The sequence below is a fragment of the Populus euphratica genome, unplaced genomic scaffold, assembly GCF_000495115.2.
Source record: "Populus euphratica unplaced genomic scaffold, PopEup_1.0 scaffold4.1, whole genome shotgun sequence".
Taxonomy (NCBI): domain Eukaryota; kingdom Viridiplantae; phylum Streptophyta; class Magnoliopsida; order Malpighiales; family Salicaceae; genus Populus; species Populus euphratica.
Genome location: NW_011499859.1, coordinates 2,345,421 through 2,364,942, shown reverse-complemented (window position 1 = coordinate 2,364,942; position 19,522 = coordinate 2,345,421). Strand labels below are relative to the sequence as shown.

The following is a 19,522-nucleotide window of genomic DNA, read 5'->3' as shown; positions in this document are numbered from 1 at the left end:
ATATATTAAAATAGTAAACACACATCAAAACGATTCAAAATTATAAAAAAAATAATTTGATTTTTTTTTATAATTTTTAAAAATAATTTTTAAACATGAAAACAAATACATCCGAAGTTGTATTAGGTAAAAAATAATGATGGCAAATGTAAGGAAAATAAATGAAATCATAGTTTGGTTATCGTTGTGGTTAATGGGAAAATGCTACATTGAAAAATGTTGATCAAAGCTAAACTTGTTTTCGTTTTTAAGTTTGAGGTTTTTAGGACTAACATTTAGAAAACTTTATTCCTCTAAATACATATGATATATGTGATATATCTGAAAAGTATATTTTTAAAACTATTCAGAGAAAATCTTTAGTTTAATTGATGTTTAAATCTGCCCATCAAATAAAAAAAATCATAGCTATAGATAGTTTTTTTTAACTGAAGTAAGAACATTCATTTATACTTTAATACCATCTTTATATAAATTAACAAGAGGTGTGTAAAAAAAAACGTTAGATTTTTGCTAATTTGGTTATTTTGCTTTGAGAGTTTACTCTCTTAGTTATCTTCTATAAAGCTTATTATCATTTTTATTATTAGTTGATTTTCTTGTGGTTACTCTATCTTAATTAAACTTTGGACTATGAGCATCACACTTTATAACATTTATATTAGCTACTATTATAACTAATACTATATTCTTTGCTATCACATTCTTAATCTCCACCATCACCTACTCACCTATAAAACTATGTATGCTTCCACTTTCTATTAATATAATAAGATCATTGCTTTGATAATTTCTTATAATTATAATGTAGTTGTATGCATGTAGTTTAGCTAAGGTATTGAATGATAACCCGTACTCCTCAATCTTATCTTCTTCTAATGTATTTCCACCACTATTTTCTTCCACATGTAAAACCATCTTCAATTTCCTTTACAATGTGTTTCAATACATCTCAATAACACTTATCTTATCAACAGGAGTCATTGACATCAAATTTGAATTTTTTATTATTATCAAAATATGGCCAGCCAACCATATTTTTTCCCTTTATTTTGTGATGACTTTCTCTCATCTTCCAACATTTAGGACTGAAACATGAAGAAAATGAAGCTTTTGACCTAAATGTAAAATTATAAAACAAAAGGAACCAAAGATGTATAAATGAAGAGTGTTAGGATGAAAATGATTTTTTTTTTTGAAAAAAGTCCTGATAATTATTTGTTGGTTTTTCTTTTAATTATTTTTTACTCTATAAATTAAAATCTTATTTAATTAAACTGACTCTTAATTCAACTATGAATTCTTCTTAAGTACATTGAATTTTTAAGAATGTTCAAAGAAAATAAAACCTCAACACAAAAAATATCATTAGCATTATATGCAAGGATGACATTGAGAAGAAGAAGAGAAGTTCGATGACCAAAATGAGTTTTTTATTTATTTTCATTTCCAATAAATGAACAAAAAAAATCCAAATCTTTTAGGTTGTATTTGGTTAGTGTTCTAAAACATAAAAAAGACATATACAAAAAGGACATAAACATATTTGATTGGAGGGATATAGATAGAGAAACAAAATAAGTTTATTTCTAAATAGTTTTAAAATAAATTTATTCCTTTTAAAAATACAAGGTGCAGGGAGATTTGTCCCTTCTTTCTTCACTATTTTCATCTATTTTATCTCAAAATAATAACCAAATGTGACCTTAGTTTACCAAGTAATTATTGATAATTTTTTTTAACAATATCCAGTATTTGATAGATAGGGCCACTTACATTTTTTTCTTTACAACCAAATTTTTGAGATAGATAAATGAAGATAAAATAAAAATAAACCACTCTTTTACGTAGCACGAAAAGGTTAATCACCTTTTGCGTAGGTTATAGGATCTAAAACTTCATAGATTGAGGAAATACACCAATGGGCATAAGAAGTATAATTTGTATAAAATGTATGTAAAATACTTAAAAATAAAATAAAATAGATATTTCATTTGTATTTAGAAAATTACGCATGTTAGGTTCATACAATATTATTCAGAAACTAATTGTTAATATTATCATAAAAAATGCTAGTGTTGTTTAAAAGTAATGGCATAATTGATAATTATTTAAGCATCATTTAACTAAATTTATTTTTAAAAACATAATTATAAAATATGAAGAGATAATAAAAATAATGAGATAAAATAATTGAAGAACTTGGTGTTAGATGATTAGGTATGTACACCTAGTTCACAGAAAACTTAGACGCATTTGAAATTAAGCTCACATGCCTAGTTTTCATTTTTTATTTTTTATTTTGAAGGGCGGAGGACATGTCATATGCTTAGAGTTTTTTAAGTTAGGTGGACGACACATTGCATGTCTACGCAGACAATGTGCCATGCATTTGCCATTTTTTCTTGTCATTATAGGTGGCTCTGGTAATCGACAAATTAGAGTTTAATTTTTTGATTCTAAAATATCATATTCTAATTATTTTTTTAATCCAAAACTAGAGAAAATAAATCTTATCAACCACCTCTGTAACCACAACAAAACATATTCTAATTGCCTTAAAAACTTAATATCAAATAAATAAAACAAACTTTAATTTATTTTTTACAGCATCATTGAATGTGAAAAACTCTTTCATTGAGCTCATCTCTCAAAATCGAATCAGTAAACACTAAAATTAAAGTTAATGGTAACTTAAATTTAGCTTTTCAAGATCTTTCTCTTCTCTCAATTTTTTACCGACCCTCTCCTTTATAAAAATACAAGGATTAAAATATAAAAGAAATAAAGTTTAAAATCTAAATAAAAAAGCTTAGGAGATCAAAGTGTATGGGACGACAATATATCACCTTTTTTTTTCATGAGGCTCTATGATATTTTTTATTTTATCATTTTGATTTCACATCAAATGAACGAAATGATTTTAAAACCCTCTCTTGTAAACCCTCATCATATTTTATCAGTCATCATTTTTTAAACTTTCTAATGAATTAAATAGTACAAAGTTTTATGAAAATTAAAGTAAGGTAAAACTATATCTTTAACTTGCCTTTTACATGTTCATCATTGTATTTTTCTCTCTTTATATATACTAGTAGTTATGTCACATAATATATGTTATTTTTTCTCTTATTCAAATAAGTGAAACATATGTCAAATTATTTAACAATAGTAAATACTAATAAATAGTGTTATAATTTTAAAGCAATGGTCATTTAAGCATTTATATATTACAATGTCATTCAATGTTTTTGGTTTCTCTATCATTTATTTTTCATTCTCTTTAACTTCATCCACAATAACTTTAAATTTTATTCTCAATATTTTAGTTTTTTCTTATAATTTAACTAACACTACATGATAATTTGACAAGGATAATGATGTTCAGTATCATTATAAAAATAATTACATAAAAATCTTACAAATCGTTATCGATATATGATATACATGTCAATCAATTTATCCATACCATGCAGCCATGTATAATATATTTGTGTGTGTATGTAAAAAAGAAAAAGGAATACTTGGCAAAAAATATCAAAAAGAGATTTAATATGAGAATAGATTGTTATATATGAACCAATAAAAAAAAATCAATCTTTCTTTTTCACCATAATATTTATGGCTAGCAACAATTGATCTCAAAATATACCATTCATTAAATGTATATAAAAAAAATACTATTTATGTAGAACTTTTTATTCGTACAAAAATCTATAGTCTAATTTTATATCTTGATATTGTATGGTTCTAAATTCTGATTTAATAAAAGTGTTTCTATCAGCATTTCTTTCTATGTGATTCAAATCTTGATTTTAATAAATCTAATCAGTAATTTAAAAAAACTTTAATAATAAAATCCATAATTTTTAATGAATTGAAAAACTAAGAAAAGAGAAATTTTGACTAAAAAATAACTTTAAAATTTTTTTTTTTACAAATATTTATTTTTATTGCTACATAATTAAATAAAAAAATTAAAAATTTAATCATATCATGAGATCAAATATTCACATATGTATCTATACTTTGCTTCTTATAATGGAGATCAACTCTCGGTTTTAGCGGTTAATTAACATTAATAATTTTTTTCTATAATTTATCATTTAATATATATTTTCAATGTTTTTTTATAAAATACAAACATCATTTTTCTTAATTACCAATTGAAAATCATCATGATACAAAAAAACATGTACATAATTTGTAACCTAGCTTAGAATCCTACCCGCAAAGTAAAACCGGGAGATTGTACGTACAAGTATTTTCTAAACTAATAACATTATTACAAAACAATACTAACAACAAATTAATTACACATTTTTTAAAAAAAATTTCACATGAAACCTGTTCGGTGAGTAAACAAAATCGACAATATCCACATTTCAATTAATTAGAAAATCTACAGAGATTTGCGGGGTTTTGAATTAGAAACTTAAAACAAAGACAACAGTAGATTTGAAATGCAGCCACGAAGTTTGTGGCTGAAGCCTCTTGTCTCTTGTCTTTTCTTGATTCACATTCCAGTTGGATAGTGAAACGTTTAGCACCTCCATATATTCTTGTTTGTTTTTATGTGTGCGGGGGAGGGATTGAGTTGGTAGGTCAATGTCCCAACAACTTGCGGCTAGCTAGCTTTGATAATGGCAGTACTTAGGCATGATTACATAGCTGGAATGAAGATGATGCTGAAACTAAAAGAGAGATAGTGATGGGACTCGTGGGAGGTTAAAGCATCTTAATTAGGGTTCCTGAGATTGGCTTGATCTTGTTTTCAGAGTCAATTCCCTTCATGTTTGATTAACTAATGATTATCAGTGTGTCCTGTTCGTGCCAAGCAAGATTCTCAGTCTTGCGAAAAGATTGGTCCAGAAAGGCTTGTGATGTTTTAGGTTTTCCAGGTGTTTCAACAAACTTATGACTCCATATACTTATTTGATATCAACTGCTTGCAATATAGTTTCCAAAAGAGTTTTACAAAAATATTATTTAATGAGATTTTATATGATTAATATCTTGAGTTACCGAATCACAAACCAACCCTCTTATATCAATGAATTTACCCATTAAATATTCTCATTACTGGTTAGGTCGTAGAACATTTTAACAAAAGAACCATCCAAGTCCAAATTCCATTTTAAAAAAATTGTTTATTTCTTTATTTTTCAAAATCAACATCTAGCTAGATTCTGACTTAGGAGCCCTTTGGAATTGAATTCCCAACTGTATTTCTAAAAAAATTAAATTTTTTTTATATATTTAGATTATTTTAACATATTAATAAATAAAAAGTATTTTAAAAAATAACAGTTATTATATTTTTAAATATTTCTTGATATTAATTAATTTGATCTAATTAAATTTGTTTTATACAGCTATACTTTGATGGATAAATAATTTGTTTTTGTTTTTTTTTTGTTTTTTAATGCAGCACCCGAACAAAGATAAGGTGGATAGGGTGCATTGTTGTCTTATAATAAGGGCTACTACTGTAATGGTACAAGACAACTATTTAATAAAAAGTTTTAAAAATAAATAAGATATATTTATAAATTATACTTTATAAAATGAAAATTATCTTTACTTGAAAAAAAACTCCAAATATAAAATGAAGATTACTCAACACCTCATTTATTAGATATTTATAAAAACTAATAATAAAATATTTCTTAAGTATTTTAAAAGGTTTCATTTTACCCAAGATTCCATTCATCTTAAGCGGCTTTGATAGGATGCTTTTATGTGCCTGGCCTTTGATAGGATGCTTTTGCTTGGCCTTTACGAAGTTGATAATGTCAAGTAAAAAAAAAAAAAAAAAACCGTGTAATGACATTTGTTAATAATTTTTTGGTCAAAGTGAATATATATTTTATATAACGCATTCTTGAATTATCTACCCCAATTAAAAATGCTGCATTGACTTGCAAAAGAAAAGCATATAGTCACGGGGATGAGATGTGTGTGTTTGGTAGTTTAATTGAAATTATTTTTTTAAAGTATTTTTTATTTTAAAATATAATAATATAATATTTTTTTATTTTTTTTAAAATAGTTTTTGATATAGTATATCAAAATAATTTAAAAATATTAAAAATATATTAATTTAAAACAAAATAACTTTTTTTTTAATTTTTTTTAAAATATTTTTGAAATACAATATCAAACAAAGCTAGAATCACTTCAACTCAAATATTATCCACATTAAACAGCTAGATATTTCGTTGTTATGGGTCAATAATTTTATGCTACTGGATTTTAGTATTTCTTCTTTGTAGTTGGTGAAGTCTTAAGAAAACGAAGGATTTTGAACCTTTCACAACTGGTTTATAAGCTTGGGGTTGAAGACGAATAACTTGATCGGCGATCCATGATCTCTTGGCAAAACAAGTTTTTTACATAGTTTAGGAACCTCTTATGCTAAATTTAGCTTAGATATATTGAGAATGTTGTCTTGAAAACTCTGTATAAAAATTAATAAATAAAAATGATAATTCTTCTATGTATGTTTGTGAGTAAAATGAGCTTAAAAACTTACTTAGTGTTCTATTATACTTATGAATCACGTCAACTTGGATGAAATTAAGGGCGATGATGCGAATAGACTATACAATTTATTTTAGAGATTGTTGCATGAAACAATAACCTCTAGTAGTGAATGATGGTATTGTTAATTGTGAAATAAGACATTTAGATGGGTTAAACTCCGACATGAGCATGCTTCAACACCGTTCCATGAGTTTCATGGTAATAAAAAGGTCATGTTAGCGTTAAACACTCAACATCAACCTTGTAAATAGTTGGTAAGCACGAGTTGACTCCGCCATAAAATTTAGATATATTGCAATGGGGGAAGATGAGCTCCCCCACCACCTAGCCTTAGCCAAAGCCGCCAATGTGATGGCCCGCGCTAAACTAACCCGATCCCATGATGATGGAGTGGGTTTGAGGGTGGTGAATCTCTGAAAAAAAATAAAAATTTGAGTTCGAATCATCAATTTTCAATTTAGTAACTTTAACTAGCCTAATCTAAATCCATTATTTTTATGGTTTGGGTTTGTGTTGATGGAATTTAATTTTTGTTTGGGATTATGGGTGACGGTTGAAAGTGTTTTTAATTTATAAATATATTAAAATAATGTTTTTATATTTTTAAAAATTATTTTTAGTATTAACCTATTAAAATGATTTAAAAATATAAAAAAATATTTTTAATAAAAAAATTTAAATTTTTTAAAAACACGTTAAAGTCTAGCCCCATGAGTTTCTCGGAATTAGGATGATGCTGTCCTAATCCAAATCCTTAATCAAGGGTGATTTGGGAAAAAGCTTTCTCATGAACATGTTTGTCGGTACTCAATGCTTTAATAAAATGAAAATTGAACAATTTAGGCAGGGATCCACCTCCCTGTCAACATCTGTGATTAATCGGGTAAGTAATCTCATGGCAAATGCATTTACAATTAAGTTGAGGTAAGCAACCCACCCCCCACCCCCCCACCCCCTCTCTGGTGCATCCATCTTCTTTTTAAAATTATTTTAAAAAAATCCCATTTATTAAATAATGGATAACTTATATAGATTCAATGGCTGAAAGGTTTGAAAATTGATCTTGGAAAGTCTTTGGGGTATGATCAATACTATTCTTATATCAATACCTTACTTTTATAAAGAAAAGTTGGCTGCGGAAGCATTATTGACTCCCAAAGCAACCTAAAGAGTTAAATATCCACTTTAGAATGTTCCATTTCTAGACCTCCTACTGGTGTAAATGACTTTCACATGTATAAATATTGAGGACACATACACCATGAAGCACCCCCAGTGCGAAGTGAAGTATTCATGTTGCTTCAATTATACATGTGTGCTCGTTACTGCCCATCTTTATCTCTTGTACCATTGCTGATAATTCTCGAAGCTCGGATGACGACGACACCTAAAATTACTGTAAGAAGCAATTTTAGTATTTGGAGTTCAATTTAAAAATTAAAGGACAAAACCAGGGCTCAAAAGTGGTGCTATATTTGAATAGCATCCATGAGGAAGTCCAGAATACAGAGCCCTCTTGTTTCTTCAATCATGGCAATCTGATAATTTGGACCCCATCTGCTGCTGCAGTGATTATGAAAGCTTTGCCATTTGCTATGGATTCATAGAGAGGAGATGACACATTTAGGATGATGATCATTAAGTTTTTCTCCATGATTAACTCATTTCGTTGACAAGCACAAGCAACCTAGTTATTAGTTCAGAAAACCGCATTTAGCAACATTAGCCGGGATACATGTAGTATACTTCTTCCATGAATTGAATTCAATTAAGAGTTAAATAAATTCTTACATTTGTAACTCTTTTAAGATATTAGATTGAGTTTCAAATGGAATTCATTTTATAAATAAGTTTATAAAAAGAGGTTTGAAGGTGAATAAGATGAGATACCATCTTATTTGCTAAAATAATTTCCTGTGAATTTATTTTTTTATAAAAAATACTTACATGGTAACATAAACTCTATTATTCTTTGTCTCTGGTATAAACCTCTCTCTTTTCTTTCAGAAAATCCTTGGGAGTACAATATCACTAATTTCTCTAATTGTCATCTATCCATTGTTATCATGAAGTATGTTATTAATCTCTCCCTTCCTCTTTTCTTTCTTTTGTTTTTGCTGGAATCTTTCCTTCTTTTTTGGTTTTTTTCAGCCAATTATGTGTGGATGATGAGTTTTTTTTTTTTTAGTAATGCATGGATGGGTGAAAGGGTGCAAATATATATATTTTTTATTTTTTTTCAATAAATGTTTAATAAACAATTATATGAGATATATTTATTTATATCTTATTTAAAACATTTATAATTTATGTCATTTTAAATAAATATAAGGGTCTTATATTTTATATAAAAATTGTTTAATTTAATTCATTTTCACATATATACTAAAGAGAGTAATTAAATTTAATTATATAGTTTAATATTCTATTCAAAACATATAAAATATAATAGATTATCAATTGAATTGAATTTATTACGGGATTTAGGGGTATCTACCCTACATTTCAATTAGAGTTTTTAAAGATTAGAAATTTTTTAAATAATTTTTTTGATATTTTTAAATTGTTTTGATATACGGATATTAAAAATAAATTTTAAAAAATAAAAATAATTATTTTGATATATTTTTTAAAAAAAATTAAAAAAACAGATATTAAAACCATCACAAACACCCCTCCACTAAAAAAAGTTATAACAATTATAGTAATTACATATCATAAATGAATCATCAAACAAACGATAAAAACAAAAAAACAAAAGGATAACAAAAAAAGGAATGGCCGTATCTCTTTTGTTCAAGGTCCATGTTAGTGATGTTTTGAGACAAGTCCCCCTTTTATAGTTGATGGGAAACAGAAACTATTCCCCCCCCAAAACTGGTATTTCTCTGTCTCTCTTTTTCCGTAACCTAGCAACTTAACAACCCAACATGTTAGAGAGTGTGCAAGGAACCATAGTTAAAAGTGATTTCTCTCAACAAAACCTTGTGAATTTCTTACAAGTTTATTATTTCCAAAATCTGAATAGATGATCTCCTGTAGCTGATCCAATTAAACAGTACAGGTGGGCAGATCGATAATGGGAGCTTGCTCGTAGAAAAATGAGAAAAGTGAGTGCCATGTCGGTGGAAATTAAGAAAAAAAAATATACATAGATAATAAAAACAAGACAAGACAATAACACATCCAAAAACACCCAGCAAAGACAGAGAAACCTCTCAGGCTTTCACACATATCTCTATACCCCCCCTTCCCTCTCCCTATAAATATATACTAAACTAAGCATGTAGTTGTCTTAAATAAAAATTTGATATATTAATCCAAATCTCAAAGCCCTCAAAATTCTTATTCTCTTGCATAGAAAGAAAGAAAGAAAGAAAGAAAGGAACTAACTGAAGGATCTCTCTCGGATTCAGAAACTCAAAAAAACATTAAAACCCAACTTCACAAAAAGCTAAGTTCCATCTATTTTCTTGCATTGCCAAACACAAACTACAAAAAACACACATAAACCTTGTAATAAAAAGACCCCCATCTTGTTTTGTTTTCTCTTAAAATTTGTTAAAGCTCAAGTCTTCTCTTCACTTCCCTCTATTCAGGTTCAAGACACTCTCTTTTGTTCTCTTTCTTGTGTTTTTTGTGTGGTTTTGTGGGTTTGATTTTTTTTTTTTGTAATAAAGTGAACCACCTTAGCTGATGCAGGGATAGAGAGGGTGAGTAAGTGAGAGGTGAAGTTTTGTTGGCTTGATTGTTGGTGTACTAAAGGGTTTTTCTTTCCTCTTTTTTTTGATGATTTCCTTTGTTTGGTTGTTCAGATAGCATAGGAAAAAGAAATAAATCAGCATCTAGAAATCGCTCTTTTTTGCTTTCCTTTTTGCATAACTTTTGTGGGAGTTTAGATTCATAGGGAAAAGAAGAGTTTGTGGTTGAAGAAAATGATGTTTTTTTTATAAGTATTAGGATTTGCTCTTTTTATATATTTATTTAGAGAACTGATGATGTGACAATACAAGATTCTTATTTTGATTTTTGTAGCTTTGGGTTGTTGTAGAATCAAATGTTTGAATAGTACTGTTATTGCCATCGGTTAATTGGGTCCTTCTAAAAAGAAGTATTTGAGGGCAAATTTTTCTATTCTTATTGCAGTGAGGATTGCAGTTTTTATTTTTTATGTATATATATATATATACACACGATACGATTGCCATTGAGATATTGTAAAATTTGAAGAAAGGCTAAGTCTACTGAAGATAATGGAATGTTTGAGCTAGAGAAAAATTGGGCCTTGAAGATTTGATTTAATTAGTCCTTTGCTTTCAAATTGTGGTTTTGGGATGGGCTGCAAGTGTTCAAAGCTTACTAAGTGTTGTTGGAGCTCTGGCTATAATGGATCAGTTCCCGAGGACAGCAATGAGGGTAAGTGAAATGGGTGGTTCTTGTTAGTTTATTTATTTGGTGTCATTTTGATGATTGTTTTGTTCGGTCTTTGTAGTTAATGAAGAGAAGAGTGAACTTGACGATTTGCCTGCATTTCGTGAATACAACATCGAAACCCTAAGGATGGCGACATCAGGGTTTTCTGTAGAAAATATAGTTTCTGAACATGGGGAAAAGGCTCCAAATGTGGTTTATAAGGGGAAGCTTGAGAATCAGAGGAGGGTTGCTGTGAAACGGTTTAATAGATCAGCTTGGCCTGATGCCAGGCAGTTTTTGGTAAGTGAAGCATATTGTTTCTCTTTACCAAATACCATGTTCGCAGAAGTCATGCCTTTTCCATCTACTGTATACAACTGCCACTAGCATGATAATGCTGTCCCTTAACTGCAATGTTCTATGAATTTAGGAAGAAGCAAGAGCTGTCGGTCAGCTCCGGAACCATAGGTTGGCAAATTTACTTGGCTGTTGTGGTGAAGGGGATGAGAGGTTACTTGTTGCAGAGTTTATGCCCAATGATACATTAGCCAAACACTTATTCCATTGTAAGTCTGTCTCTGGTGCCCTTTCATTTGCTTTAGCATCTAGTGGATATTGTCAGCTTCTTTCTTCTATTTTCAAGCTCGCATTATTTGTCCTTTCATATTTTGCAATTAGTATACCTATTATTGGAAATTTATGTCTCTTTGTGTGTGCATGTAGTAGATTATGGAGGAAACGCAGCACCTTTCTGGTATATCATTATTCCTGGTTACAAACAGTAATTTTTCTACTGTTACAGATTTTGCAACGCAAAAGATTTGCTCTTGTTTTTGTCACCATTACTGTTTCTTGAGCTCCTAGCTGTGTGTTTGGAATTAATACACCTATCAACAATACCAGGGAGCAGCCTTGTTGTTTAATTTCTCTTTTTTTTTCCCCTTACAAATCAATACTGGCTCGATGGTTTCTTCAGGGGAAACACAACCAATGAAATGGGCAATGCGACTTAGAGTGGCTCTACATCTTGCGCAAGCTCTAGAATATTGTACCAGCAAGGGACGTGCTCTGTACCATGATCTGAATGCGTATAGAATTGTCTTTGATGATGTAAGTATGTCATTATCTTTTAATGTGTTCCGTATCAATGTTAGGATTTAACAGAGTTCTTGTTCATCTTATCATTCTATTTATTAGGAGGGCAACCCTAGACTTTCATGCTTTGGCCTGATGAAGAACAGGAGAGATGGAAAAAGTTACAGTACAAACTTGGCATTTACTCCTCCTGAGTATCTGAGGACGGGTATCTAATTCTCTGAAACAAGCAAAATGTTGTTGCTCATCTAACCTTCACCCTGATCTTTGTACTCATGGCATGTGGAATTGTTGTTTCAATTTAATCCTATTAAAGTTCTTAACATGATTTATGCTAGTTGAATATTTGCCTAATCAGCTATCATGATCATGGTTTCTTGATTATTTTATCTCCTTTATAACTTAAATTACTCATTCATTCTGTAGGAAGGGTAACACCAGAAAGTGTAATTTATAGCTTTGGCACCCTTTTGTTGGACCTTCTTAGTGGGAAACATATTCCTCCCAGCCATGTAAGTTCCATCCTCAATAGGATTATTTTGATACTGAAATATCAAGCATCTGCTAGTGAGTTTTATTGTAAATTTCTTCATTTATTATGCTGTGCATCCCAAAAGCTCCATCTTCTCACTGGAATCACAAGATAATCTGGGACGTTTCCTGGGATAAAAGCTGTGGCTGTAGCGACTAGACATAGTTATTCTGTCATTCATTTTTTTTTTCTTAATAGATTTCCGTACATTCCTGAAATATTTGAACAATAAAGTAAAATTTATTTTAACTGTGTTTTCTTTATCCATTACAACAATTGGAATATCACATAAATGGCATCTAATATTTTGGTTCAAAACTTATTTCAGGCACTGGACTTAATAAGGGACAGAAATATTCAAATGCTGACAGATTCTTGCTTGGAAGGCCAGTTTACAAATGATGATGGAACTGAGTTGGTGCAGTTAGCTTCACATTGTTTACAATATGAGCCCCGGGAGCGACCAAATTCAAAGTCTTTAGTTGCTGCTTTGATTCCTCTTCAGAAGGATACCGAGGTTGGTTGCTATTCACTTACTCTCAAGTATCTGGGAATTTATTCTTTTTAAGCCCTTGAGTTTCTCAAACAAATCCTACCACATACAGCAACTTCATTTTACTCAAAGCAATTAAAAATAAAATAAAATGAGCAAATTTCTTAGTCATAAATGAGTATTCAATTACATGACCTGATATCTGGAAATATGGTATTTGGTCAAAACAAGCAGTTCTTTTCAGATTTGCTTTGGTGTTCCTATTAACACTTTTTTTGGAACGTCTGTTTTCTGACCTATTGCTTTGAGTTTTGGTGCTGATCTCATGGAAATTTTACAAACTATAAGAGGCCATACGCTTTTGTCTTCCTGGTGAGAATTAAAAGGTTTGAATCACTCTATGCTTCAAAGGAATTATTTAGTAAACTGTTTTGCAGGTTCCTTCTCATGAATTGATGGGGATACAAGATGGTGCTGCAGCATTACCTCTTTCACCACTTGGCGAGGCTTGTTTAAGAATTGATTTGACTGCCATATATGAGATTTTAGAAAAGCTTGGGTATGAAGATGACAAGGGTACAGCTACTGAGGTTTGTTTCTGATATAGTAAAATGGAACAGTGGAATGCTATTAATGCAATCATCTGGGCATTTATCAAAGATTCTGGTTTTTGTTGTGTCACATCATGGTTTTTCCTATAGTTCTGCCAAGGAAAATATTGATTTTCACTTTTGCTATGCTAAATCCATGGAATTAAAAATTAAGAAATTGACAAATCATTTTAGCTTCTTCAAGGTTTTGCTACACTAGCATCATTTTGACCGTAACATTTGAATACTTCTGATTTTAGCATGGCAATGTTACAAGGATGTACTGGGTCTTGATATTTCTTGATTGGTTCTTGTTATTGGCTTGATGCTCACAGCTTCCCCATTAGCATTTATTTATTTAGTGTCTATGCATTTGTGTGCTCATGTTTGTATATTTTTTGCCACCTTTTCCCTATTGGTTTTATGTGATGCTAGGGAAAACTTATTTGATTCTTTACTCCCACCGAGTGTACTCATGCTGTGTTTTCATCTCCTTTATTTGATGCATGTCATTGATGTCTTACATGTGCGTGACTGGTTCAGCTGTAACATTGCTTCCTATGATCTGTCTCATTCCAGATGCGGACCAACCAGAAGCAGGAAACATTAAATACGAAGAAGGGAGACGTTGCTTTCCAGCACAAAGATTTTATAGCTGCCACTGAATTCTATTCCCAGGTTAATTTGTTTCTGTTTTTTCTTAATAACCTTTGAGATTGGTTGAAGTGAATTAAATAAGTGATTTTATTAAAGTGGAGAAAACAAGTATAGGGGGTGTCAGCGAATTTAATTGTAAATTAGAAAAGAAGTCTTTTATTACAGAACAATGAGATCTTAATGTTAGGATTCTTTTGTAGGGTTAATGTATATCTGTATCCAATCAAATGTTCCAAATTGTTTTATTGGTTATCATCAAAATTTCCAAATTGGGCTCACAGTTTATCAATTTGCAGTTCATTGATGTTGGAAACATGGTTTCCCCAACCGTTCATGCACGCCGAAGTCTATCCTACCTCATGACCAACTTGCCCCAGGAGGCCCTAAATGATGCACTGCAAGCCCAGGCAATATCCCCTATTTGGCATATTGCATCTTATTTACAAGCAGTAGCTCTTTTTGTGCTGGGAAGGGAGAACGAAGCACAAGCGGCTCTAAAAGAGGGATCAACTCTAGAAAATAAAAGGAGCACAAATGCCTGATAGTACAAGGACAAGGGTCAAAGTAAATCTCTTCTTTTCCTTAAGTCGAACACCAATGGTGAACACAAGCTTAATTTCAAGTCGGGACGATCCAGGGCTTGTTTGAGTTTTGACCTCACAGCAAAAAAAAATGGCTGTAAATTGCCTCAATCTTCTGCATGCTTTGATTGGTTGTCATCTTGAAGAATTATTTTGGAACATTATTTGATGGGTTAGGTTTGGTCAGTTTGCTGGGTGTTTGCCATATTAGTCACTCATGCAGATATGAAGGATACTCTTGCTTCTGCTGCTGACCATTTCCAATACAGAAATCTTGAGGAATAATTAAGACATTCTTGAGACAGATTACATGTTTGTAGAGGGAATCAACTGCTGTTTCAAATTGCTTTTGGAGGGTGAATAGAAAATGTTATGGCAATCCATGTAATTTATGTACAGTGTCATTGGTTGTGGCTGCATAAGCAGAGGTGGTATTGGTGTTCATTTATGTTAAGTTTTTTAATCAAATATTTTTGCTTTTCAGCCATGTCTTTTTATTGTGTCGGTGGGATTTTCGTTGTGCAAGTGCAAGCGCAAGCTTGCATTTTTGGTGCAGGTAGAGTATTTGAATTGGTCACGAAGCCCTGCAAAATTCCCAGGAGCAGTAATAAAAGTCTGTCAAATGAGCAGCAGAGGATAGCATCATTCACTTGTTTTTTTAGATAAATTGATTTGATATATTGATTTTAAAAATAAATTTTAAGAAATAAAAAAATTAATATGTCAAATGTGCATGAAGCAACAGCGTCAATGCTTGATAAACACCATTCTCGTCATCAGCCTAACCTCGATTCCATGTCCACTTGTCCCCTTTAATTTCAGCACCGGCCCTTGAAATCTTAGCTGATCTAATATGACATTATTAGTTTCAACATTAATTTTGCTGCTCGACGAAAAGTCACTCTTGATGCCGACGTTTTTATTTTTTTTGGTTATTTGAGACTGGTGTCTCCCTTTTTAATAATATTGAAAGAACTTTTGCGCCATGAAAACATTAGCCGTCATCTTCCCCGCCCGTGTTTTCCTCGTTGTGTCATGGGAGGAGGAGGAGGTGTATCACATTGCAATAGCCCGGTCGGGTTAACACCAGACTAGTTATCCGTGGCCCAAAAAAGAATAGCAGACTAGGAACCCTGATTGGCCATAAGAAAAGTTGGTGACTCGGGAGCCGACCTTCTCCCGGGCTCACCTCCTCCTGTGTGTATGGGGTGAATTTGGGTTAAAGTGGTCTGATAATTGTTCATCTGTTGAGAGAGATAAAACCGATGCAAAGGAAGCTTAGAAAAAGAAAATGTCAGGAATACTAAAAGAGGGCCCAACCGGGTTCGAACCGGTGACCTCTTGATCTGCAGTCAAATGCTCTACCACTGAGCTATGAACCCAAGGTGCTGTTGTAATTTAATACTAATATTTAACTTTAATATTTGCTTTAATTTTTCCCTTGAAGAGTAGACGGCCCTTCGTGTCTGTTTAGATTACAATAGAGATTAAGATTCAAACTGTTTTTATAAAAAAAATATATTAAAATAATTTTTTATTTTAATATCATATTAAAATAATAAAAACAATTCAACCGCAACATGAAATAAACTTATAATATCATTATAAAATTATACATGAATACGTCTTTCATTTGAAAATTAATGATTTCTATGTATTTTTTAAATTTTAAAGAGAATGAAATAATGATTATATTTAAAATTTCTCCTCAAATTATTATTATTAGAGTTGAGATTTTTTGAAAAGATGATTTCGATAATAGTAATATTATATAAATAAAAATTACTAATAGCAAATGATAACCAATCCATATTAAAGAAGAAGAAGAAGCAACAATACAATTTTTTACTCAACAATTATACAAAGTAATATTCACAATATCACAATTATTCAAACATGACCTCATGATTGACCACCAGAACAATAAACATAAATTAACTCCGTTAAAAAAGAAAAGAAAAGAAAACATCCTTATTACAGCCATAACCATTGCCAAACAACAACCTGATCAAATAGCCTTTTAGTTCTCCATTGTCTCTTCTTCATCATACTCCTCGTCGTTATCCGCAGCGGCATCTTGATATTGTTGATACTCAGAAACCAAATCATTCATGTTACTTTCCGCCTCAGTAAACTCCATTTCATCCATTCCTTCCCCAGTGTACCAATGCAAAAATGCCTTTCTCCTAAACATGACTGTAAATTGTTCCGAAACACGTCTAAACATTTCCTGAATAGAGGTGGAATTTCCCATGAATGTTGATGACATTGCTAGCCCAGTTGGTGGAATGTCACAAACACTTGACTTTACATTATTAGGAATCCACTCAACAAAATATGATGAGTTCTTGTTTTGCACATTTATCATTTGTTCATCAACTTCCTTGGTACTCATTTTGCCTCGGAACATAGCTGAGGCAGTTAAGTACCTACCATGCCGAGGGTCAGCTGCACACATCATGTTTTTAGTATCCCACATTTGTTGTGTCAGCTCAGGGATGGTTAAGGCTCGGTACTGTTGCGAGCCGCGGGATGTTAATGGTGCAAAACCAACCATGAAGAAATGGAGACGCGGGAAGGGGATTAGGTTCACGGCCAGCTTTCGAAGATCGGAGTTCAATTGACCAGGGAATCGAAGGCAACATGTCACTCCACTCATGGTTGTTGAGATAAGATGGTTAAGGTCACCAACTGTAACACATACGCATACATTGATATTAGAGTCTCAACAATATGTTATATCAGAGCACAATTGGGGCGTAGACTTACAGCTTGGATTGGTGAGCTTGAGAGTACGAAAGCAGATATCGTAGAGAGCTTCGTTGTCAAGGACCATGCACTCATCAGCATTTTCAACCAGTTGGTGTACAGAGAGGGTGGCATTGTAAGGCTCAACCACTGTATCAGAAACCTTAGGAGAGGGAAATACTGAGAAAGTTAACATCATCCTATCGGGGTATTCTTCCCTGATCTTTGATATAAGCAGAGTCCCCATTCCTGATCCAGTTCCACCTCCCAAAGAATGACAGATTTGGAAGCCTGATCACATCACCAATAATTAATTCAAGAAACCAAAGTTAATGTGCCAAGAAATGATTACATGGACTAAACTGAACACAATTTTACCTACAAATGCGAGGATGTGGAAGTTATACCTTGTAAGCAATCACAATTCTCAGCCTCTTTTCGAACAACATCGAGAACAGAATCAATCAGCTCGGCTCCTTCAGTGTAATGTCCCTTGGCCCAGTTATTTCCAGCTCCATTTCGGCCGAAAACAAAATTGTCAGGCCTAAAGATTTTCCCATAGGGACCAGTCCTCAAGCTGTCCATGGTCCCTGGCTCAAGGTCCATTAGGACAGCCCTAGGCACATAGCGGCCACCACTAGCCTCATTGTAGTAAACATTGACCCTCTCAAGTTGAACGTGAGAGTTGCCAGTGTAATTCCCTGTTGAATCAATCCCATGTTCATCACACACAACCTCCCAGAACTTGCCACCAATCTGGTTACCGCACTGACCAGCTTGAATATGGAGGATTTCTCTCATCTGGATTAATAATTAACAATGGTAATGTTAAGAAGGGAAATGTAGAGAACAAGAGTAGAGGAGAGCGATGGAGAATGGAGAGGTGAAGGGCTTTTGTAGGTGCAAGGAAGGATAGGATTTTAAGAGGGTGACTTTGATATTATTTTTGCCAATCAGAAAGCGAGGATTATTGAGAAAATATTTAATGATATCGTGTGTGTGTGTCCATGTTAGGAGGGGAACATGTCAATAACTCCAACAATGAGTTGTGAGCTGGATTCGACGAGGAAATAACAAGTTGCATTATAGGCTTCCTTCAACCCCACTCCCAGTTTGATTTTCTATCTGTCAATTAACTTTCCAAAACTGCCCTCTCTCTCTCTCTCTCTCTCTCTAAAAGTCAGGTGTAATTTAACTTGATTTAACATAATTAACCTAGCAAATCAATCCAGTAGTTAGTTCATCCAGTTAAAAATTTAATTAATTTTATTTTTTTAAATAATATTATTTTTAATATTTTTTTAAAAAATTGATTAACTTAAATTAACTCATCACTCATTGTCTAGGCAGGCCTTGTACAAAGTCCATCTCCAGATGGGGTTCAATGTCTATGGCCAACACAAACCTGTCCATTTTTAGAGATTTTTTCAGACAACTTGATCACTCGAAGAGAAATGACATGATAAACACACGAGGGAGGGTAGTTTGGTAATGTTGGAACTTCGGACAAACAAGGTGGTTAGACCACAAGGGATTAAGATCTCATTGGTGATTTAAGATCAAATTAGGTGCCTGATTGGTGATATAGAACCTAAAGTGGTTTCACAGAGGAGTGAGGGCTAAGAAGCTTCAATTATTGTAGGGAATGAGGCTTCCCTGTCATCAATCTGTCTCTTCTTGAACAAGTATTCTTTCTGGCCCTCCTCCGAACCCCTCCTCGAGGGCTAGCTGGCTTCTTGATGCTGGAATCCTATGCTCAGCCCTCCTCTCCTATAATATGATATATGATTTCCAATGAGATCATATGTGGATGCTATCTACAACCTGTTTGTTGCTGTGCTTGGACTGCATTTAAAATTATCAAACA

The 19,522-nt window shown here is 32.0% G+C and overlaps 2 protein-coding genes and 1 non-coding gene across 5 annotated transcripts; 1 reads left to right on the top strand and 2 right to left on the bottom strand.

Annotated features, from left to right (window-relative positions):
- The first annotated feature begins 9,717 nt into the window (after window positions 1–9,717).
- LOC105124387 (probable serine/threonine-protein kinase At5g41260) lies at window positions 9,718–15,394 on the top strand. Of its 3 annotated transcripts, none has more exons than XM_011024401.1 (11): window positions 9,718–10,145; window positions 10,693–10,962; window positions 11,039–11,259; window positions 11,390–11,525; window positions 11,936–12,069; window positions 12,157–12,262; window positions 12,481–12,566; window positions 12,915–13,103; window positions 13,517–13,669; window positions 14,237–14,347; window positions 14,623–15,394. In XM_011024401.1, the coding sequence occupies exons 2-11, from the start codon at window positions 10,881–10,883 to the stop codon at window positions 14,866–14,868; spliced, it is 1,464 nt and encodes a 487-aa protein (XP_011022703.1). In that variant the 5' UTR covers window positions 9,718–10,145; window positions 10,693–10,880; the 3' UTR covers window positions 14,869–15,394. The 3 variants fall into 3 exon arrangements, with proteins under 3 accessions (XP_011022703.1, XP_011022704.1, XP_011022702.1); XM_011024402.1 differs by having other exon boundaries at window positions 10,249–10,962; window positions 14,249–14,347; XM_011024400.1 differs by having other exon boundaries at window positions 10,249–10,962.
- An 823-nt stretch (window positions 15,395–16,217) lies between these two features.
- On the bottom strand, window positions 16,218–16,289 carry TRNAC-GCA (transfer RNA cysteine (anticodon GCA)). The gene has a single exon. It is a non-coding gene; the product is annotated as a tRNA-Cys (tRNA).
- A 407-nt stretch (window positions 16,290–16,696) lies between these two features.
- Window positions 16,697–18,555, bottom strand: LOC105124386 (tubulin beta chain-like). Its single transcript, XM_011024398.1, has 3 exons — window positions 18,063–18,555; window positions 17,677–17,946; window positions 16,697–17,598 (listed from the first exon to the last, which is right to left on the bottom strand). The coding sequence occupies exons 1-3, from the start codon at window positions 18,454–18,456 to the stop codon at window positions 16,928–16,930; spliced, it is 1,335 nt and encodes a 444-aa protein (XP_011022700.1). The 5' UTR covers window positions 18,457–18,555; the 3' UTR covers window positions 16,697–16,927.
- Window positions 18,556–19,522: the final 967 nt, after the last annotated feature.

Bases quoted from the DNA above. Each gene is read 5' to 3' on its own strand.
- LOC105124386 (XM_011024398.1), bottom strand. From the start codon at position 18,456: ATGAGAGAAATCCTCCATATTCAAGCTGGTCAGTGCGGTAACCAGATT. The intron at 17,947-18,062 runs GTATAACTTCCA...TGATGTGATCAG, and splicing joins GAATTGTGATTGCTTACAAG to GCTTCCAAATCTGTCATTCT. The intron at 17,599-17,676 runs GTAAGTCTACGC...TATGTGTTACAG, and splicing joins CAAGCTCACCAATCCAAGCT to TTGGTGACCTTAACCATCTT.
- LOC105124387 (XM_011024401.1), top strand. From the start codon at position 10,881: ATGGGCTGCAAGTGTTCAAAGCTTACTAAGTGTTGTTGGAGCTCTGGC. The intron at 12,263-12,480 runs GTATCTAATTCT...TTCATTCTGTAG, and splicing joins TCCTGAGTATCTGAGGACGG to GAAGGGTAACACCAGAAAGT. The intron at 13,104-13,516 runs GTTGGTTGCTAT...ACTGTTTTGCAG, and splicing joins CTCTTCAGAAGGATACCGAG to GTTCCTTCTCATGAATTGAT.